This window comes from Saccopteryx bilineata, chromosome 1, assembly GCF_036850765.1.
Source record: "Saccopteryx bilineata isolate mSacBil1 chromosome 1, mSacBil1_pri_phased_curated, whole genome shotgun sequence".
NCBI lineage: Eukaryota > Metazoa > Chordata > Mammalia > Chiroptera > Emballonuridae > Saccopteryx > Saccopteryx bilineata.
The window spans coordinates 312,082,091-312,105,394 of record NC_089490.1 but is presented as its reverse complement, the minus strand read 5'-3'; the positions used below and the strand labels follow the sequence as shown (position 1 = coordinate 312,105,394).

Below are 23,304 nucleotides of genomic sequence, written 5' to 3'. Positions count from 1 at the left end.
ATTTTCCGGTTTTAAGAAAGGCATGAGGAAGTAGTAAGATCTAACCAAAATTCAGTTGTTTTTTGTTTATTTAGATCCCTGACGAGAAAAGCTAAATTGAGACCACTTTTGGATTTTTTTGACTTAGAATGGAAACCGAGAAGAATGGGATCCTTTTACAGCATCCCAAATATTTCACTTTTTTTCTCCTTTCCTTTCCCTGGCTGGAGAGCCCCAGAGAGTATGGAGATGATACTTTGCATTTTTCTCATTCTCCTGTGATACTGAAAGCAGTGAGGAAATGATGCTGGTGGCAGGAGCGACGGCCAAAGCCCTTTACAGAGAAGCATCCATTCTATCCATTTTCCTAGTGTTCTCAAACTCCTTCACCTTAGAACGCCTCAGAGGGGACGCTCAGCAGGGCTAAAGAGCAGGAACCCGCAACTAGAATCTTAAGAAATCTGGGAAGTAACGAATGCCACAGAGACGGTCAAATCTATTAAATAAGCAGCAACTGCAGAAATCCAAGTTACCGCCTTCGTGACTCCCAAAATCAGAGCCGAAATCTGACAAGCCCGCCCTGACGCTTGTAAGAAAATGATTCTCACTTTTCATTGGCTGACCGTACAGGAGTTTAGACCTTGCTTCATTTTCATTGTTTGTTGCTTCTGTCACGTCCTTCACCACACCCACTTTTCCATCGGCGCGCAGTGAGCTTTGCGGGAGAGTGATTTACAGAAGTCGGGGCGGGAGCCCGCGCGCAGCTAGCCTGTCCCCCTCCCCCGCGCCGCGGTCCCCGCCCCGCCCCCTGGCCGAGGCCCCGCCCCTGGCCGAGGCCCCGCCTCCCCTCCTGAGAGGGCGGGGACCAGGCGGCGGCCGAAGCCGCAGGAATCTGCTGGAAGCCGGCGGGCGAGCCCCGGGAGGTGCTGAAGGGACAGTTCCCGCCGTCGCACTTACCCCGCGGCTGTGCGGAGGGTGGAGCGGCCCCCGGGCCGGCGGGGCACGTGAGTGATGGAGACCATTTGGATCTACCAGTTCCGCCTCATCGTGATCGGGGACTCCACGGTGGGCAAGTCGTGCCTCCTGCACCGCTTCACCCAAGGCCGCTTTCCCGGGCTGCGCTCCCCCGCCTGCGACCCCACCGTCGGCGTGGACTTCTTCTCCCGCCTGCTGGAGATCGAGCCCGGCAAGAGGATCAAGCTGCAGCTCTGGGACACGGCGGGGCAGGAGCGGTTCAGGTAGGGCCGCCGGCGCCGGGCTACCCGGGAACCCAGGGGCCGCGCCGCCCCTCCGTCCGCCCGGGGCCCCGTCCTCCGGTACCGGCCGCCGGAGCCCTGGTCCCGAGGGCCCTGTGGCCCTTCCCTCCCGAAAGTGCAAGCACTCCATTCTCACTTCCCCTTTGCCCCTCCTCTTCCAGGGACGACTTCCTCCTCCGCAATTTCTCACTTCTTTCTTTGGCGCCCATTTCCTGCGCCCCCTTTCAGTCTTTTCTTACCCGCCTGAACCGGGGTCACCCTCACCGCCCCCGCTCTTCCCCAACTCTCTCCGCTTCCGGTGGTATTTTGATCCCCAACTCTTCGGACCCCCGGCTGCCACCTCCCCACACTCAGCGCCCCTCGCTGCGCACACCCTGACTCGGCCACCCTCCTCCGAGCTCCCCTTTTCCCCCCTCAGCCCAGCCGCTTCACCTCTGCGCGGCCCGGGAGAACTGCGAAGTAGGTACCGAGATTCGTGAAGGATCCCTCTAGCTTCACAGCAAGCGGCGCTCCAGCCCCGGTTACTGCAGGAGCTCGTTGAGCGTGGTTCAGAGGGAGATGGATGCGGTAATGGTGTGAGCACCTCACCGCACCGAATGTGCTCATCAGAAATACTGGGCCATGACCCGTGGGAATGTGTCGTGTACAACAACTGGATGTATCTTCCGGGGGACTGGCACAGCTGAGGGGTTTTTGTTTTGTTTTGTTTTGTTTTTTTAAAGGTTGAGTTCTCATTTATTGGGGGGCGGGGAGTTGAGTTCTCTTAAAAGTTTGTCATCAGTGGTGCTTTGATAGGAAAAAGAGATATACTGAGGTTTGTTGGGAACTGTTCCTTTATTTTATTTATAATGAATACTTAACGTTCCAGGGTGATTATACATCAGAATATACATCTCTAAACAGAGAAGGAGGGAATCAAAACGAGTAGTCTCTTTCTAAATGTTAGCTGAAACCCTGAAAGAAGGACTTCACAAAGGCGACTCCTGTAAATAAAAACTATGTAAATTGTATGCATTTCCTGGTATTTATGACTGAACCAGATACAAAGCACATTTTAAATTTCTAAGATTGAGAACACTTTTTTAAAAAGAGGAGTCTGAGATATTGTAGTCTTTGGGTGTTTATTCAAAAACTTCAAATCGATAAACAAGCATTTTGCAATCTTCAGCAAGTACTGGGCTTGTGAAATGAAGTACTCCATGAGGGGACTTCCCAAACATGGCTTCCCCTCACCCCAGCCAGCATCCGTTCTCTATGAGATCACCCTGCTTCTGTGAGTGTTCCAACATTTAAAGTTTTGGCTTCCATTCCCAGCTATGACACTGATTCATAGAGATAATAAGTGAACTGCTTAGCTTGCTTATACCTTAGTTTTACTATATATGAGGTGGAAAGATGGTAGGCCAGCCCTTCAGAAAGGTGTTGAAGTTTATTGATTTGAATTATACAATACCTGGAATTTTATAAAGAAAAAATTTTCCTCTTCAAGAAGCTTCCTTTAAAATAATTTTCAAACTTCTGATTCCTCCTCTACGAAATAAAGGAGCCATTATAATCTCTCAGATTCCTTGCAGTTTTACCATTCTAAGGTGGATTGCAAATTTCTTCACTTCTGATCACAATGAGAAATGAATTCTAAGATATTTCAGGGTTAGAAAAAAAGCATTACTGCCTGGCTGGTGGTGGTGTAGTAGATATAGAGTAGACCTGGACACTGAGCTTCCTAATTCAAAACCCAGCATCATCAGCTTGAATGCCGGCTTCTGGGTCTGAGCACAGGGTTGCTGGCTGGAGTGCAGGATAATCAACATGATTTCCAAGGTCTCTGGCTTGAAGCCCAAGGTCACTGGCTTGAGCAAGGGGTCACTGGCTCAGCTTGAGCCCCCAGTATAAGAAGCAATCAATGAACAAGTGAAGCACCTATGAGTTGATTCTTCTCATTTCTCTCCTCCTTCTTTCTCCCCCTTCCTGTCTCCCTCTCTCTCTGCCCTCTAAAAATTGTTGTGGGTTTTTTGGGGTTGTTTTTTTTTTACAGAGACAGAGTCAGAGAGAAGGATAGATAGGGACGGACAGACAAGAATGAAGAGAGATGAGAAGCATCAATCATCAGTTTTTTTGTTGTAACACCTTAGTTGTTCATTGATTGCTTTCTCATATGTGCCTTGACCGTGGGCCTTCAGCAGACCAACTAACCCCTTGCTCAAGCCAGCGACCTTGGGTCCAAGCTGGTGAGCTTTTTTTGCTCAAACCAGATGAGCCCATGCTCAAACCTGGGTCCTCAGCATCCCAGTCCGACGTTCTATCCACTGCACCACCGCCTGGTCAGGCAATTGATGTTTTTTTTGTTTGGTTGGGTTTTTTTATGTTTGCAGAGATTTTTTTTTTTTTTTTCTGAAGCTGGAAACGGGGAGAGACAGTCAGACAGACTCCCGCATGCGCCCGACTGGGATCCACCCGGCACGCCCACCAGGGGCGATGCTCTGCCCCTCCGGGGCGTTGCTCTGGTGCAACCAGAGCCACTCTAGTGCCTGGGGCAGAGGCCAAGGAGCCATCCCCAGCGCCTGGGCCATCTTTGCTCCAATGGAGCCTTGGCTGCGGGAGGTGAAGAGAGAGACAGAGAGGAAGGAGAGGGGGAGGGGTGGAGAAGCAGATGAACGCTTCTCCTGTGTGCCCTGGCCGGGAATCGAACCCGGGACTTCTGCACGCCAGGCCGATGCTCTACCACTGAGCCAACTGGCCAGGGCCAGGCAATTGTTTTTAATTAAAGAAAAAAAAAGCATGTACTACCAGCTCTTGTTCCATCCCTCTAATATAAATATAATAAAAACATGTCTTTCTGCTTTAAACTTATAGCATCTACTGTGAATTGCAACTATAAGAACATGGGTAGTAAAATCTTATTGTATCTAATTGTTTCCTTAAAAGTAGATCTGAACTGGCCCTGGACGATTGGCTCGGTGGTAGAGCGTCGGCCTGGCGTGCAGAAGTCCCGGGTTCGATTCCGGCCAGGGCACACAGGAGAGGCGCCCATCTGCTTCTCTACCCCTCCCCCTCTCCTTCCTCTCTGTCTCTCTCTTCCCCTCCCGCAGCGAGGCTCCATTGGAGGAAAGATGGCCCGGGCGCTGGGGATGGCTCCTTGGCCTCTGCCCCAGGCGCTAGAGTGGCTCTGGTCGCGACAGAGCGATGCCCCTGAGGGGCAGAGCATCGCCCCCTGGTGGGCAAAGCGTCGCCCCCTGGTGGGCGTGCCGGGTGGATCCCGGTGGGGCGTATGCGGGAGTCTGTCTATCCCCCGTTTCCAGCTTCAGAAAAATACAAAAAAAAAAAAAAAAAGGTAGATCTGAACTGATTGACAAGAGAGTAAAAGATGATTGGTTAGATCTTAAAGACCCTTCTGCTAAATAGATCATTACTTTTAAGAAGAATGGAAATAGTACTTCATTTTATATACATTATTAAAACCAGACATTAACTCCCATAATAATGCAAAGATATTTAGGAAATGTTTACTGACAACAAATCATACTTTTTTTTTCTGGCTCTTTACCAAATATATTTATAAATACATACATACTTCAGTAACTACCTACAAATACTTGATTTTCTGTCATTTAGCAGAATGTTCCATCATAAACTTGCATTTAAAACAATGTTGGCCCCGGCTGGTGGCTCAGCGGATAGAGCATCAGTCCTCCCTATGGACATTCTGGGTTTGATTCCGGTCAGGGCACACAGGAAAAGCGACTATCTGCTCCTTCTTCCCTTCCCACTCCCCATCTTTCTTCCCCTCTCACAGTCAGTGGATCGATTAGTTTGAGTGTCAGCCTCCCGTTCTGAGGATAGCTTAGTTGATTTGAATATCCACCCCAGACAGCTGCTGGGTGGACCCCGGTCCAGGTACATGTGGAAGTCTGTCTCACTATGTCCCACCCTCTCACTTAAAAAAAGGAGGGGCTACAGAAAGGCTATGTGATAAGGAAAGCAAAAGTTAACAAAGCAAATATAAGGTGATATTTAAAACAGAATTGATAGAGTAGATGAACAGACTCTATTCATTCTAAGTGAATGAAAGTAGAGAGAAGGTTAAGTAATTGTATAGCAGAGGACTGTTGGAGGTGAGGAAAATTAGTGAGAGAATTAAAAACAAAGTCCAAGAAAGTGAGGATATAAGACATGTGATGTTAAAGAAGCTGCAGAGGTTTGAAACCCTGTGCTTGCCTGGTCAGGGCACATACAAGAAGCAACAACTACAAGTTGGTGCTACCCGCTCCTCCTTCCTTTCTCTCTCTTTCTTTCTCTCTCTCTCTCTCTCTCCCTGGTTTCTAAAATCAATAAATATCAATAAATAAAATCTTAAAAAGAAGAAAAAGATGTGTAATAAAATGACAACAAATACTTATATATCAACAATTGAATCTAAAAAAAAAAACCAAGCAGAACAGAAACAGAGTCATAGATAGAGAACATTTTGATCATTGCCACATAAGAGTGAGCTTGGGAGGTGGGTCTAAAAGATGAGGGAATTAAGAAGTACAAATTGGTTGTTACAGAATAGTCACGGGGATGTAAAGTACAGCATAAGGAATACAGTGAATAGCTTGACTGGTGGTGGTACACTGAATAAACCGTCAACCCAGAACACTAAGGTCACCGCTTCGAAACCTAAAGTCACTGGCTCATCAGTGTGGAGTCACTGTCTTGAGAGGGGGAATCATCCACACAATCCCAAAGCTCACCAGCTTCAGCCCCCCCAAAAAAGGTCGCTGGCATGAAAAGCCCAAGGTCACTGGCTTGAGCAAGGGGACATTGGCTCAGCCCTGGTCAAGGCACGTACAAGAAGCTCAATGTACAACTAAAGTGAAAGCAACTATGGGTTGATGCTTCTTACTCTCTCCCTGTTTTTCTTTCTCAAAAATAAAAAATAAACAACAAATGGGTTAACAATGCGATCAAGAAATAAATCAAAAGAAACCGTGAGTCCTGGCCAGATAGCTTGGTTGGTTAGAGCAGTGGTCCCCAACCTTTTTTGGGCCACGGACCAGTTTAATGTCAGAAAATATTTTCACGGACCGGCCTTTAGGGTGGGATGAATAAATGTATCACATGACTGAGACAAGCATCAAGAGTGAGTCTTAGAGGGATGTAACAGAGGGAATCTGGTCATTTCTTTAAAAATAAAACATCGTTCAGACTTAAATATAAATAGAACGGAAATAATGTAAGTTATTTATTCTTTCTTTGCGGACCAGTACCAAATGGCCCACGGACTGGTACTGGTCCATGGCCCGGGGGTTGGGGACCACTGGGTTAGAGTATTGCTCTGAAGCACAGAGGTTGCCAGTTCAGTCCCTGGTCAGGGCACATACAGGAACAGACCAATGTTCCTGTCTCTCTTCCTTTCTCTATAATCAATGAATAAATTTTTTTAAATTAACAAAAAAAAGGATACCTTGAGACAAATTAAAAAGGAAAACACTACACTCCAAAATTTATTTTAAATAAAGGAATAAAGTGAAGAATAGTCTAATAACTATGTATGGTATCAGGTTAGTGGGAGACTTACTGGGATGATCGCTTAAGTCATATAATGTCTAATCACTGGGTTGTGCATCTGAAAGTAATATAATACTGTATATCAAGTATAGTTGAAAAATTAAAAATTACTTAAATTTAAAAATATCAGGAGGCCCTGGCCGGTTGGCCCAGCGGTAGAGCGTCGGCCTGGCGTGCAGGGGACCCGGGTTTGATTCCCGGCCAGGGCACATAGGAGAAGCGCCCATTTGCTTCTCCACCCCCTTCCTCTCTGTCTCTCTCTTCCCCTCCGGCAACCAAGGCTCCATTGGAGCAAAGATGGCCCGGGCGCTGGGGATGGCTCCCTGGCCTCTGCCCCAGGCGCTAGAGTGGCTCTGGTTGCCGGCAGAGCAACACCCCGGAGGGGCAGAGCATCGACCCCTGGTGGGCAGAGCTTCGCCCCTGGTGGGCCTGCCGAGTGGATCCCGGTTGGGCGCATGCGGGAGTCTGTCTGACTGTCTCTCCCCATTTCCAGCTTCAGAAAAATACCAAAAAAAAAAAAAACCACACCAAAAAAAAAATATCAGGAGTCAGTTTGGCCTTAGACTTCCCTAAAACAACAGTTGAAGCTAGAAGACACGGGAGAAATGACTTCAAAATTCTGAAGGAATTCTATACCTAAACTATCATTTAGCTGTGAGAGCAGAAATCAAATATGAAAGATTTCAAAATATTACCCCATGCATCTTTTTTAGGAAGCTGCTTGAGGATGTTCTCTACACACACATGCGCGCGCACACACAAACGGAGAAGTATAATGCAAGAAAAATATTCTTTAATTATGTTAGATCACAGAAGACACTATGTTATATGGACAATGAGATAATCATGAGAAGCTGGTCATCATCCCATCGTTGTCCTGCAAAAGCATTCCAGAAAGCATTGGAATAAGTGAGGTCTGTTATACCCTTTCTACTAAAATACAAAAAAAAAAAAAAAAAAAAAAGCATCCTTTCATTATCACCTTATTGGCAGCTAATGAAGCTAGAAACATTTCTCATTAATTTCCAAATAAATTATTTTGACTTTTACACATCTTCCAGAATCCACTGCAAAGAACAATTTGTATTACTTTTCTAACTTATAGTAGCTTTTTAGAAAAATGTAGGTCATTTCACCTGTATGCTTATAGTGTATATAATTATTTAGCCTATTTCTCCTTTTGACTTCGTAGATCCTTACTAGAAATATCAAAAGGAAATAAGCTTTTTTTTTTTTTCTCTGTTATTCTTCCCTTTGCTCAGTATTCACATGCTGGCTGTACACAGTGACTAAATCTGAATTTATTAATTTGGTCCTTTATTCGTTTACATTGGTAGGACTCACAGTCTGACTTAGACACTTAGGGAGACAGCATTCCAAAAACCTTGGCTCTTGTGTAGCTTATCTTCTCACGGGGGAAAAGCTGTAACCAGATAAACTGGGAAAACTGTATAGGCTATCAGAATGTGTTCTTTGCTATGGAGGATAAAAGGTAAATAGAGCGTGCTGGAGGTGATAAAAAAAAAAAAGGCCTTGCTGTCACGAAATGATGATCTTTCATAAAAGGAAAATACAAGGTGGTCAGGAGAATAAATTCACATATTTGAAGAGAGAATATGACCCATTAGGTCTTATCAGTATTATATATAGCCTTCACAACCACAAATGATTTTTTTGATGGAAAGATCCTAGAATTATAAAATAAAACTAATTTTAATGTTTGTAGGTATAAAGAAAAATACAAGTTATAAGCTTCAAGTTTCAGAATTTTAGGCAAGGGCACAAACTGGTCTCCAGAAAGCAGTCAAAAAGGCCCAGATTACAAGGCAGGTGAAGCAGGTAAATAAAGCATCACACGGTGACTATTCCCAGAGGGCAACAGGAGTGTAATGTAATGATGAACAGAAGTTCTCACAAGACAAATGTTTTCATAGACTGCTTGCTGCCAACAGCCTTTGGCATCAAAGTACAATACTTCTATCCTCTCAATGCCTATTACAGTTGGCAAAGCCACAGAAAGGGCGTTTCCAGGAGCTAACATCAGTTCATTTTACACAAGTCAGTCAGCAAGTGCTCTGCATTTTGTTGCTTTTTTAAAGGCCTATGCACATCCAGCCAAGTTCATAACAGCATATAAAATGTGTATAATCTTTCCACTTTCAGATAAAATTTTATATTTAAGTAACTAGCTAGTATAAATAATCTTGAACATTCTAGGGATCCTGTTTTTAGCACCTTCCAAGAAACTAGATAATTGTTTAATTTCAGATGTAATTTACATTTTTCAGAATCTCAGTAATCATGCTATTCGTTTAAAAAAAATTCCAAATTCACCAAGGGATATCATTTACATTTGAATGCATTGCTCATCAATTAACTCATTGTAAATGTAAGCAAACTACAGTGCTCTCAATATCATTTGTCTATGTAATTCAGGAATAAAATTAAAGAGGGAAACCAGCAAGTTAATAATGTTTACATAAACAAGGCAACCATTTTTTTCTATCCTAAAGCAAATATACACATTAGAATGAACTTTGTGGATGAATAAAGAAAATGTAATATATACATGCTATTGAATATTGTTCAGCCATAAAAAAGGGAAGTCCTCTAATTTGCTACATGAGTGAATTTTAAGGACCTTATGCTAAGTAAAATAAGGTAAGGCAGCTATAGAAGGAAGGACAAATAGTGTATAATTCTACTTCTGAGGTATCTAAATTAGTCACACTCATAGAAGCAGAAAGAAGTATGGTTGCCAGAGGGGGGTGGGAGGAGAAAGAGCTGCTGTTTATTGGGTATGGAAGATGAAGAAGTTCTAGAGGTCTGCTGTACACCACTGTGCTTATAGTTAATAATCCTCTACTATACACTTAAAAATTGTGAAGAGGGGATGATCTCATGCTTTTCAGCACAATAATTTTAAAAGGAAATAAGTTTTGCCTCAGGAAATTGTTAAAGTTTAAAAATATTTGTGAGTTTGCTTTTTGTCATTCTTTTCTTACAAAATATATTCTGATTGGATCCATCAGGTCTTGGATTGCCAGCAACAAAACCAATTTGAGCACCTTAATCAAAAATGGAAGTAACTGGATTCCGTCTCCTCTCCTCCATTTCTTCCTCTTTCACCCTCATTCTTCTTCACTCCTTCTCCATTTCCTTTTCCCCTTCCTCCTTCTCTTCCTCCTCCCCTTCATTTCCTCTTGCTCCTCTTCTTCCCCCTCCTCTTCCTCTTCCTGCTCCTCTTTTCCTATTTTTTCTCCTCCTCTTCTTCCTCCTCCCTTTCTTTCTCCCCTCTCCCTTTTGTGTTTCCTTCCCCCCATGTTTTCCCCTTCTCTCTGAAAAAAAAAATGAAAGTAAATAGAAGCATGTCTGAGGCACAGAGACTTGATGGGAAACTGGAGGGACTGGGCTTGGAAGAAATCAAAAGACCCCAAGGAGCTCTGGGCATTAAGGACCACAGAAGGCCGGTGTGGTCCCCACAATACTGTTGTCCCTTTCTGCATGGTTACCCACTGCCATGAGAATATCCAGATGGCCAGTTGGCAGTCTCAGTTAATTCAGTAGAAGCATCATGTAGTTCTCTAGTGAAAGCATTTCTCCCTTGGATACTAAAACCTTTATATCAGCATAGTTTATAGTTACAGGAATTAGAAACAAAAAAAATTTAATGACTCATTAAGTGTAATTATGAGAGGCATCATCATCCCACTTTCATCCCTTGTTTTCCAAACCACAGCATCTATCTGTGGGGAAAAATACCATCTACGCTTTCCTCACTGGTTTAGAACATAGACATCCTGAAGGGTATGCCAAAATTTTACAAATCTGGACTTGGGCATAACAGTGCCCATTCCACAATTTTACAGGGCAAGATGCTTCTACATAACAGTGATAAGATCAATGAATTCCATGGTATCAGCCCACTTATCTATCTCTTCCTCTGTTAAATGAAGTCTTTGGTTTGTATCAAAGTATGGGATACTGTGACTATCAGGCATTCTGTAAGTTCATGGATGGTGGTGCTAGTATCATTTGAGTCCAGATTAAATGTCTGTTACAGTGAGGACATGTCAGTGTCTCCTCCATAATGGTCTCCCAGAATAAAGTACTACATCTGAGGTGTCAGTAGCTCCTGGGAAATCTGATATTAAGCAATGACAGGCCAGGTAAGAGAAAGTCTGAGCTCAGTCACATCCTTCGTTTTTCTACCATGACCACTTTGAGTCCAAACTTCTGTGAAAGTATGCTGACTGTTAACTAGGACAGGACGTTTTGTTTCACCGATTATTAGGAACTCCTTTATAGAGGGGGTGAATATTTACATAAGATACAAATATTCACATATTCTAGACCCATCTGCTTACTGCTTCCCAGTACATCCTTGTTATCACCGTCTGTCTGATCTTGCTTTCTCCAACATGCCAAACACTTAGCCTCTACTCATGAATTGGTGTAGATTCTTACCTTCATCTCTCTATCTCTTCCTCTGGGAGAAGTTCCACAAATTGGAGAGTTTCTCTTTTCCACTGAACTTCCAGTTGAGTGGGGCTGACCAATGCCAGCATATTGTTTCAAGCCATCTGTAAGGCAAACTTGGATTTTTTTCCCCCTCTTTAATTACAGGAAAATCCAGATAAGGCCATACATTGAGAGGGTCCTACAGCATAGGCATGCTGGGTGTCCGAGCCTTGTTACACTAGGTTCCCTCCAGTTCCACCCCTATTCCTACCTATACTTATGACTTTTGCTTGGTGACAAAGTTCCAGCCTGGTGAGTGAGAGAACACATAGCTTGTGATGAACATTTAGATTGCAGTCATTTGATCTTCTACAGCCAGGCATTTGGTCTCTTATCAAAGAAAGGGTGTAAGCCCTGGTCAGATAGCTTTGTTGGTTGGAGTGTCATCTAGAAGCACAGAGGTTACCAGTTCAATCCCTGGTGAGAGCACATACAGGAACAGCTTGATGTTTTTATCTCTCTGTCTCTCTCACCCTGCCTCTCACTTAAAAAAAAAAAAAAAGGTTGTAAGCCACAAATTATTTCCCAAAGGTGAAATAGCTTTTGACAAAGAGAGCTTGCCTTTATTCCAAAATGCTTCTTCTTTAATTGTCCAGTGGAACCTTCCCCAGGCTTGACAGGGCATCCCAGTCTGCTATAGGCACTTCAGGCAGGCACACCATTAAACCTGGTGCACCAAGGGCCAAATGGCAGAGCTGCTTGCATTGTAGCTTGGACCAGCTGAAGGGGATTTCCCTTGCATTCAGTTCTATTAAAGCTGGTAGCCTTTTGAGCTTCCCACTTAATGGGTCAGAGAGGTATATCCAAATATTATACCAGTATCCTTCAAAACCCAAAAAGTTCCACCAAGTATTATGCTCTTTTTCTTCTTGGTAGGGGAATAAGAGAACTTGTCTTTGGAGAGGTTTTGTCAGCATGCCCTGGATTAAGGAATCCCCCTCCCCAAAAGAAATGTCACAGAGATCACTGGCTACCATATTTTCATAGGATGTATATTTCGGATGCATACATGTATATTTAATTTATCCATCCTTCTCCAACAGTGACATGCTCATTACAACTTAGTGACCTAGTGTTCAGCACCTTTCTTTCTTTATGCACTGCTACTATCTCAGTCCACTAAACTTTCTTACTCCCTCTGCCATTTCTCACATTTCCCCAACAGCCATTCACCCACTAATAATGTCCCGAGTGCCCACTATGTGCCAGGCAGTTAAGAACCACTGGGTATTCAGTGATAAACATAGAACAGCAGCTACCTGCCTCTTATAATTAGCAAACCAATACCAAGGATTCAGAAAGTGGAAGAGAGTAAAGGATGCTATACAAGAGTGCAAACCTTGAGTCCTTGTGATTCTGCCAGCAGCCTGAGAAACAGACTCCAATCAAAGCAGCCATGTTTCCCTCTATGGAGGAACCTAATAAGAGAAGTAAAATGTTCCTCCAGTTTTCTTGTGGAAAGAGGAAGGTCAGATGGAAATTCTGTTTCTTCCTGTGGTATAAACCTAAATGTGAAGAAATAGGAAGATGACTTTCTCCTCATACCAGCAGTATTCCATGGCAGTGTTGAGTGTCTGTTGGATTGGTTATAATTAATTCATAGAGACACCAGCCTGCCTGGTTGAGTGATTTTCCTCAAAAACATTCAGCTGCATAATGGAATGAACCAGATATAGTTTTCCCAAATGAATATGGCAGAGGGAGAGGGGTCAGGGGATTGAGATACTTCCAAGAAAACAATTGTAGTGATGTTTCAGAGAACTAAGATATGGAAGGAGGTAAAGATAGTAGGGTATTTATCAATAGAAATTGATAGACTTGGTCAATGGGTTTCAGAGAGGGGGGATAGATAGGGACAGACAAACAGGAACGAAGAGAGATGAGAAGCATCAATCATTAGTTTTTCGTTGCAACACCTTAGTTGTCCATTGGTTGCTTTCTCATATGTGCCTTGACCGCAGGCCTTCAGCAGACTGAGTGACCCCTTGCTCGAGCCAGCGACCTTGGGTCCAAGCTGGTGAGCCTTGCTCAAACCAGATGAGCCTGCGCTCAAGCTGGCGACCTCGAGGTCTCGAACCTGGGTCCTCCACATCCCAGTCCGACACTCTATCCACTGCGCCACCGCCTGGTCAGGCGGATTACAAGTCTTAATGAAATTAATAAAGTATCACAGTAAAAACATACTGGCAGGCTGTGAAGTTTTGGTCAAAAAGATTAAATTTGCAGTTTGGGAGGTAGTGAGCATTTCTGATGATGAAAGGGAGTGGATGAGAAAGGTAGAATGGAGGGGAGAGTTCATTAGAGATGAGGAAGTCAAGAAACAGATGACATGAAACAGTTAAATGAATGTTGAAATCAGTGAGCAGAATGACAGGAATTGAGATGGAAAGAAAGGGCAAGGTAACTGCTAGTCTTCAGTACATAGAGAATGACCTAGCAGTTGGCAGACAACAACAGATGATAGAGCCAGATGGCATAAGCCTCAAAGGAGCAAGGGATTTTTTTTTTTTACAACAGGGTTGGGAGAGAAATAATTATCTCAAAGTGGCATTGGCGAGGCAGAAGTCACCTCCTCTTCATCCTAATGAACAACTTGAGCATGCTGCAGCGAGATCTGTGTTCTCAGGGACCAGCAGGTTTCAGTTAAGGCAGGGAGAAGGAGAGATTCTGAGAGAAGACTAATCTTGGAAAATGGAATAGGAGTTGCTAATAGTGTAGCTTTCTAGGTATAACAGAACCAGAAGGGTTTTTTAAAAAAAATACAATCAAAGCCTGACCAAGCAGTGGTGCAGTGGATATAGTGTCGACCTGGGATGCTGTGGACCCAGTTTGAAACCCTGAGGTTGTCAACTTGAGCATGGGCTCAGCAGTTTGAACATGGGGTCACTGGCTTGAGCATGGGATCATAGACATGACCCCATAGTCACTGGCTTGATTGGAGTTGTTTCCCCCACCCCGTCAGCATGTATGAGAAGCAATCAATGAACAACTAATGTGATTCAACCATGAGTTGATGTTCCTCATCTCTCTCCCTTTCTATCTGTCTGTCTCTCTCTCTCTTCAAAAAATGAAGAAAAAAATAACAAAAAACTACCCAGGTTTGCTCAGTCAAGGCATATATGAGAAGCAATTGCTACGAGTTGATACTTCCTGCTCCCTACCCCCACTTTATCTCTCTCTCCTTTCTCTAAAAATAAATAAATAAATAAATAAATAAATAAATTTTTAAAAGGCGTGACTTGTGGTGGCATCAACCTGGAAATCTCAGGTCACTGGTTCAAAACCCTGGGCTTGCTTGGTCAAGGCACATATGGGAAGCAACTATGAATTGATGTTTCCCACTTCCCTCATCCCTCTTTCTCTTTCTCTCTCCTCTCTCTAAAACGAATAAATAAAATCTTTCCATAACACACTTGAGACCAGATTATAATCCATTTATTTCTCCCTTCTCCTCTTCCTTAATTTTCAAAAAATTTATTTTATTGATTTTAGAGAGAGGAAGTGAGAGAGAGAGCGAGAGAGAGAGAGAGAGCAACCTCTGCACATCCGGAGGATGCTCCAACCAACCGAGCCATCTGGCCAGGGCTCTTCCCTAATTGTTTCCCTTACTTTAAGTCATCCATACATTCAGTGAGACTTTCAAAGCCCAGAAGGTAATGGATGTAAAGTAACATGCAACAAGATATAATTGCTTATAAAGAGTTATAACTCATCATCAACTCTTGAAGTCTTTACAGGGAGCCTACCTACCTAGTTGTTTTAGGATCTGTTCCCTACTTTCTTACAATACCTTCAAGAACTCTAGGGATCTAAGTATGCTGACTCAAACGAGGATGTCCAAAGAAAGATAGGTACTCCCCCTCCCCTCTATAAGCTGCCTTTCAAATTCTAGTTTTCAGTCTGAAAGCCTGTCTCTTCCCCTAAATCAATGATTTTCTTTCTTTTTTAAGTGAGAGGAGAGGAGATAGACTCCTGCATGCACCCCAACCAGGATCCACTGGGCAACCCCCATCTAGATACAATGTTCAAATCCACGAAGCTATCCTTAACGTCTGAGGCCAATTCTCAGACCAACTGAGCTATCCTCAGTGCCCAGGCTGACACTGGAACCAATTGAGCCACTGGCTGCAAGAGGGGAATAGGAAGAGAAGGGAGAGAGAAGCAGATGTTTGCTCCTCATGTGTGCCCTGACTGGAGATCGAACCTGGGATGTCCACACACCGGGGCCAATGTTCTATCCACTGAGCCAACTGGCCAGGGCCCTAAATCAGTGCTTTTCAACCAGTGTGCCACAAGAATTTTTAAAACATGCAATATCTATTTTGTCAGAAGCACCGACCGCTTTTCCTTTAGATTGTCACAAAAAAAATGACAATAGCCAACACTACAATAGCTGTACAATGTGAATGAATAAAAATTATACTTTTTTATGTCAGATTGGCAAAAATCATAATATATTTTTTGGTGTGCAGCAGAATTTCAGTAATTAGTTTATATGTGTTATGAGATGAAAAAGGTTGAAAGCACTGTCCTAAATGATTGACAGCAGGAATGCCCAATTGTTTTTAGGGAAAATCTACCCCCTAGGACAACTATATATGAATCTGAAGCCTAATCATATCAGAATTCTAAACCTAATATCCAGTCCTGCATGCAGAAACTGCAGATCAACTTACTATATAGAAAATGGCAGATGTTTTATTGAGACCCTTTATTCTAAGTAAACATAGATAAGGGCTGTTTGATAGCATACTTGCATAGACTTTACCGTAATTTTATTTTTATTTTTTATTTTTTTACAGAGACAGAGAGTAAGTCAGAGAGAGGGATAGACAGGGACAGACAGACAGGAACGGAGAGAGATGAGAAGCATCAATCATTAGTTTTTCATTGCGCGTTGCAACACCTTAGTTGGTCATTGATTGCTTTCTCATATGTGCCTTGACCACGGGCCTTCAGCAGACCGAGTAACCCCTTGCTGGAGCCAGCGACCTTGGGTTCAAGCTGGTGGGCTTTTGCTCAAGCCAGATGAGCCCGCACTCAAGTTGGTGACCTCAGGGTCTCGAACCTGGGTCTTCTGCATCCCAGTTCGATGCTCCATCCACTGCGCCACCACCTGGTCAGGCCGTAATTTTATTTTGTAGAATTATTTGCCAACTGTATTCCAAATATATTCAAAATTAAATACAAAGCACTAGAAAACATGATATTTCCTACAGTATAAAATATGCCTCTGCCTAAAATACAAGCATTTTGATAAGTCTTCAACCACAAAAGCATGTTTTTTATAAATTATACTAATGGAAAATTAAGTAGAAGGGCAAATAAATGCTGCAGAGTTGGTGCTGAATAAATTGAAGCTATCAATGTGTCATTCATAGGTTTCTCTTAAGGCACTGTACATTTGCCTACATTCACACATATAAAGTTGAGTAGCAAACAATAACATATTAACTCTCAATTTTTGTTTTAAAAGCAGCAACTTAAATTAACTGCATTATTTTCAGCCTGCTAAAGACAGTGGCAGATTTCTATATACCTAACAATCATAGTGCCCAGAAAATGCTAGGTATCACTTAATATTTGTTACACTGGATTAATTTATTTTATTGGAAGGAAAGCGCTAAGTGTTATATGAGCCAGAGATCGCATGTGACTCAGTTTCCAAGTTGTCACTGATATTGAGCATTGAGATCACCCTTCAGCAAACTCATCTGTTACTTGCCTGACGCATCAAAGATCGTTGTGCAGGACAGTGGGCTATCTGATACTCTCAACTTTCATTATCCTTATTGCTGAAATTATGGCTCAGTTCTGTGGCCTGATACCACAAGTACTATTTGTTGTGGAAGTGTGAAATGAGTAGTTTACCTCCCTTTTCTTGCCATTTTTCTGCTTTCCTGTTTCTCCTCATAATCCCAACCAGAGAGATTCTTAAGTGATTATATTTTTTTAAAACTTTCTCACAGACTACTGTATTATACAGCCATTGACAATAATAATAACTGAAGCAATAAATTACATAGAAGAAAACATAGGCACTAAACTTATGGACCTTGGCCAAAGAGAATATTTTATGAATTTAACCCAAAAGGCAAGAGATGTAAAGACAAAAATAAATGAAGAAGATTATAGTAAACTAAAAAGCTTCTGCACAGCAAAAGAAACAGACATCAAAACAAAAAGGCAGCCTGACCAGGTGGTGGCGCAGTGGATAGAGCATCGGACTAGGATGTGGAGGACCCAGGTTCAAGACTCTGAGGTTGAGTTTGAGGAAAGCTCACCAGCTTTGACCCAAGGTCACTGGCTTGAGCAAGAGGTTACTCGGTCTGCTGAAGGCCCACAGTCAAGGCACATAAGAGAAAGCAATCAATGAACAACTAAGGTGTCGCAACAAAAAACTGATGATTGATGCTTCTCATCTCTCTTCGTTCCTGTCTGTCTGTCCCTATCTATCCCTCTCTCTGACTCTCTCTCTGTCCCTGTAAAAAAAAAAAAAAGGCAGCCAACCAAATGTGAGATAATATTCAAAAACAACAGCTCCAACAAGGGATTAATATCCAAAATATATTAAGAACTCGCAAAGCTCAACAACAACCTAACAAACAATTCAATTAAAAAATGGGGAGAGGATCTGAACAGACACACTTGTCTCATGAAAAAATACAAACAACAAACAGATATATGAAAAGATACTCATCTTCACTAGCTGTTAGAGAAATACAAATTAAAACTACAATGAGATACCACATCACACCTGTTAGATTGGCTGTTATCAACAAGATAGGTAATAACAAGTGCTGGAGAAGATTTGGAGAAAAAGGAACCCTCATTCACTGCTGATGGGAATGTAAACTGGTACAGCCACTATGGAAGACAGTATGGCAGTGCCTGAAAAAATTAAGAATAGAATTGCCATATGACCCAGCAATTCCTCCACTGGGTATCTACCACAAAAACTTGAAAACATTTGTATGCAAAGACATATGCACTCCCATATTTATCTGAGCATTATTCACAGTGGCCAAGACATGGAAATAACTACATGTCCTTCAATAGAGGATTGAATAAGAAGATGTGGTCCATAGATACAATGGAATACTACTCGCCATAAAGAATGTAATATTGTCATTTGCAATAATATGGATGGACCTTGAGAATATTATGCTAAGTGAAATAAGTAAATCAGAAAAAGCTAAGAACTATATGATTCCTCACATAGATGGGACATAAAACTGAGGCTCAGGGGTCTAGACAAAATTGAAGTGCTTTCCAGAGGGCAGAGGAGTAAAGAGGGCCAAATATATGGTGACAGAAAAGGATTTGTCTCTGGGTGATGGGCATGGAGCACAACAAATAGTTCAAATGCTATTGAGATGTATACCTGAAACCTATGTGTTCCTATTAACCAATGTTAGCTCATTAAATTTAATTTCTAAATTAAAAAAGAAGACATTCTAGTTAGAGAAAACAACATATGTAAAGGCAAGAAATATAAAACTATATGTCCATAGGAAAAGATGCTCAACATCACTAATCATCAGAGAAATGCAAATCAAAACCACAGTGAGATATAAAAATGGCTATCATCAATAAAGCAACAAACAAGTGTTGGTGAAGATGTGCAGAAAAGGGAACCCTCCTTTCTAATAAAACAGAAGCTGAATTTAAAAAAAAAAGAAAAGAAAAGGGAACCCTCCTGCACCCGTTAGTGGGAATGAAGATTGGTACAACCATTGTGGAAAGCAGGATTGCATTACCTCAGAAAATTAAAAATGTAAATACCTTTTGACCCAGCAATTCCACATCTGGAAATTTAGCCAAAGAAACCCAGAATACTAATTTGAAAAAACATATGCCACTATATTCATTGCAACATTATTTACAATAGCCAAGATTTGGAAATGGCCCAAATGTCCATCAGTAGATGAGTGGATAAAAAAGCATTGGTACATTTGCACAATGGAATACTATGCGGCCATAAAAAGGAAGGAAATCTTACCTTTTGCCACATGGATGTCCCTAGAGAGGATTATGCTAAGTGAAATAAGCCAGTCAGAGACAGACAAGTGTTATCTAATGAACAAAATGAACTAACAAGCAAAATAAAGTCAGATTCATAGATAGCAGGCTGACAGCTGTCGGGGTGGGGTGGGGTGGTGGGGTGGGCTAGGTGAAGGGGGTGGAGGAATTGAGCAAAAAAAGAAAAAACTCATGAACACGGACAACAGCATGGTGATTGCTGGGGTTGGGGAGGAAATGGAGGAAGGCATAGGGGAGATAAATGATGATGGACAAAGACCGGACTTGGGGTGGTAAATACTCAATACGGTGTACAGAGATGGGTTGCAGAACTGGGCACCTGAAAGCTGTATAATTTTAACCAGTATTACCACAATAAATATAAGTTAAAAAAAAAAACCCAAAAACCAGTATATGACCTTGCTACCCTGCTTCATGATTCTGTCAGGAAAAAAATGGCACACTTGAAAGGTTAACTGAAGAGTTGAATGAAGTGACTATTTATAGAAATGTGGGAAAGGTCAAGGGCACCTACAAAGGATGGTGACGCACTCAAGGACAGCAACAGTTGGAAGCCACCTGGCCAACAGGGGGAAGGGGGTGAGATCACCAGAACTTGGTGAAAGGCATAGCCACAGGAGTGGAACTACCCAACAGGAGACTTGACTGGACACAGGAACACAACTACTGTCAAGTCTCAGCCCAGTTGGGGGCTGGGAGGTGTCAATACCTGTCCTTCCAGTCTCCAGCAATCACCTCCCATTGGCTGAACCCCACTGCAAGCCAGATGGCAAGGGAGTTTGGGCAAGCTTTCTAAAAAGGGTCAGCTTCCTGAAGTCCAAAGAGAGGAGACTACATCTGGAGAGGCAAAAAATCATTAGCATACCTTATCCCATTTCCAAACAATTTTGTTTCTTGAATAGGTATAGCATGGGACTGTACCTGCAATTAACACTGTAAAAAGTCTGCCCTTGTTTTTTAATTCGCTGATAGAGAGGGTCTTTTTTAATTAAATGACTGGGGGAGATTCTTAAGGTCTGGTAATAACCTCTGACCTTTACTAAATCTTTCAGTGTGCCTATTTTTAACTACAATGATGTAATAATTATTTTTTCAGATATTTAAAAATAAAAACAATCCTAAAATAGTGCAAGATGACACACCATGTAAGTGTATATTTGTCTATCTAAAAATAACTTGTTGTCAGTGGTTGAAACTGGCTTGTATATTAGTCTCACAGAATATTTTTGTTCACTTACAACACTTCATACTTAAATCGCATTAAGGTATCTTCGTGTTTTATTATGGTGCTACATTGTTTGAAAAGGGGGAATAAGAACAGCTTGTCTTTTTACAATCATTTTTTTCTATTTCTTTTTCAGATCAATAACTCGATCTTATTACCGCAACTCAGTTGGTGGATTTTTAGTTTTTGATATAACTAATCGACGATCTTTTGAACATGTGAAAGATTGGCTAGAAGAAGCAAAAATGCACGTACAGCCATTTCGGATTGTATTTCTGCTAGTGGGACACAAATGTGATTTAGCTTCTCAACGTCAAGTTACAAGGGAAGAAGCTAAAAAACTGTCTGCAGACTGTGGTATCAAGTATATAGAAACCTCAGCAAAAAATGCAACAAATGTTGAGGAATCCTTCACTATCTTGACAAGAGACATATATGAACTTATCAAAAGGGGAGAGATTTGTATTCAGGATGGCTGGGAAGGGGTTAAAAGTGGTTTTGTTCCAAATACTGTGCATTCTTCTGAGGAAGCAGTGAAGCCTAGGAAAGAGTGCTTCTGCTGACTTCAAACATGCCAAAGAACTAACCAGAACAGACTTGATGTCATTTCAGGATAAATACTGACCTTAACAGGAAAATGATGCAATGAAGGCATTAAAAAAAAGTGATAAGCCCATTTTAACACTATTTTGTAAAGTATTTGATTCAGAGCACTGTGCTTATTTACACTACAAGATTGAGTATTTTGCTAAAATATCAAGAAAAGCGGAATTTTTCTTGAAACTACCAAATTACTCCCATTCTTATTTGTTAGCATATAGCTGAACTTAATGTCCAAATATGTCAATATTATTCATTTTTCTTGACAGCTTGAAATGATTTATTTTTGTGTGCATGTATAGTCTGAAAGATTTTATCAGGAATTACATTCTCTTGAGTTAATTTGTTAATATTGAATAGTAAAGTGGATTTAAAAGTGCACTGTTCATTTATAAATTAGACAATCTCAGAGGTATCAACTAGGACTAAAATGGCAGTTCCTTGTTTAAGGTACCAGGTTTTTAACCATTCTCTTAAATATTTATCTTCCCTTAATTTTGCCTGACTATAAGAAAATTTTTTATATTCATTTGTTCTCTGATTTATTGCTTCTGAAAACATTGTTTTATGAAGCTATCCAAGGACCCAAGCAAAATATTTTATTGCAAATATTTGTAACAATAAAAACAAAGGACCATTTATTAGCAAATGTTTTGATGTTGTAGTATACTGTCTTTATTTAGACAAGAAAAACAAATTTATTTATATACTGACATTTTCAAAAAAGTAAATGCAATTTACCTTGAACTATTGCCAAAATTACCTATTCCATAGGTAAATATGGAATTAAGTTTTTTTTCCCATTGATTGAAGAGAGAGAGAGAGAGGAAGGGAGTGGAAGGAAGGGAGAAAGAAAGAGAGAAACTTCAATTCGTTCCCCTTAGTTGTTACATTTAGTTTTGCACTCATTGGTTGTTTCTTTTATGTGCCTTGACTGGGGATTGAACCTGCAACCTCAGAGGGCTGGAATGATGCTCTATCCATGTAGCCACCAGCCAGGGCCAAATAAGGAATTTTTTAATAATAGCTTCTTTTGGCCTGATTGATGGTGGAGCAGTGGATAGAGAGTTGAGGTGGGATGCTGAGTTCCCAGGTTTGAAACCCCAGCTTGAGCACAGGCTCACCAGCTTGAGCACGGAGCCACCAGCTTGAGTGTGGGATAATAGTCATGATCCCATGGTCACTGGCTTGAGCCCAAAGGTTGCTGGTTTGAACCCAAAGGTCACTGGCTTAAGCAAAGGGTCACTGGCTTGGCTGGAGCCCCCCAGTCAAGGCATGTATGGGAAGCAATCAATAAACAACTAAAGTGATGCAACACAAGTTGATGCTTCTCATCTCTCTCCCTTCCAGGCTTTCTCTGTCTCTCTCGCACTAATAATAATAATAATAATAATAATAGCTTTTGTCCAAGTAAGTTTCTAAATTTCTCTATTTCCAATACAAGGAAAATGTAAGAAAGATTTCTCTTGACAAGGAAAATCAATCAGATGTTTGAAACATTTAGCATTCAAATTGTATTTTGCATCTCATCAGTAAAAGTAAAGATAAAATAATGAGTTAAGGCTGGCAAATGACTTGAGTTTCCTAATTTTTAACTTACTGGTTAAATTCCCCTCCTACAAGGAACATTTTTGATGACAATGTCAAATATTTTATAACGTACATTTCTATTCTGTTCTGTAAACCATTTCTTCAAAGGGGCACCACGAAGCTGCCTTTTTGGAATCATGAGGTTTTTACTGTTAAACTGTATTAGCTTAATTTTTTTTTTAAACTTTGTTTGTTTTTTTATTTTTTATTCATTTTAGAAAGGAGAGAGAGAGAGGAAGAGAGAGAGAAGGGGGGAGGAGCAGGAAGCATCAACTCCCATATGGGCCTTGACCAGGCAAGCCCAGGGTTTCGAACCGGCAACCTCAGCATTTCCAGGTCGACGCTTTATCCACTGCACCACCACAGGTCAGGCCAGCTTAATTTTTTTTTGAAAACCAAAGTGGTATGGTAGAAAGAATATTTAAGGAGAAATAAAAGAAAAAATAACTGGGTTCTAAGCTTGCCTTTGCTGTATAGTATTTGTACATGAGTAAATCACCTAACTTCTTTAAGCATCTGTTTTCTCATCTTTAAAATGAA

The 23,304-nt window shown here is 41.7% G+C and overlaps 2 protein-coding genes across 2 annotated transcripts in view; one reads left to right on the top strand and one right to left on the bottom strand.

Annotated features, from left to right (window-relative positions):
• The window catches only part of SLC35F2 (solute carrier family 35 member F2), a 125,776-nt gene extending 124,709 nt beyond the window's left edge, over positions 1–1,067 (bottom strand). The window contains exon 1 of the mRNA XM_066247497.1: positions 937–1,067. Coding sequence (XP_066103594.1) covers positions 937–1,001 — 65 coding nt within the window. The 5' untranslated portion in view covers positions 1,002–1,067. The remainder of the gene's footprint in view (positions 1–936) is intronic.
• On the top strand, positions 991–21,802 carry RAB39A (RAB39A, member RAS oncogene family). Its single transcript, XM_066247506.1, has 2 exons — positions 991–1,217; positions 20,711–21,802. Exons 1-2 carry the CDS (start codon positions 991–993, stop codon positions 21,135–21,137), a joined length of 654 nt encoding a protein of 217 aa, XP_066103603.1. The 3' UTR covers positions 21,138–21,802.
• The last annotated feature ends 1,502 nt before the right edge of the window (positions 21,803–23,304 follow it).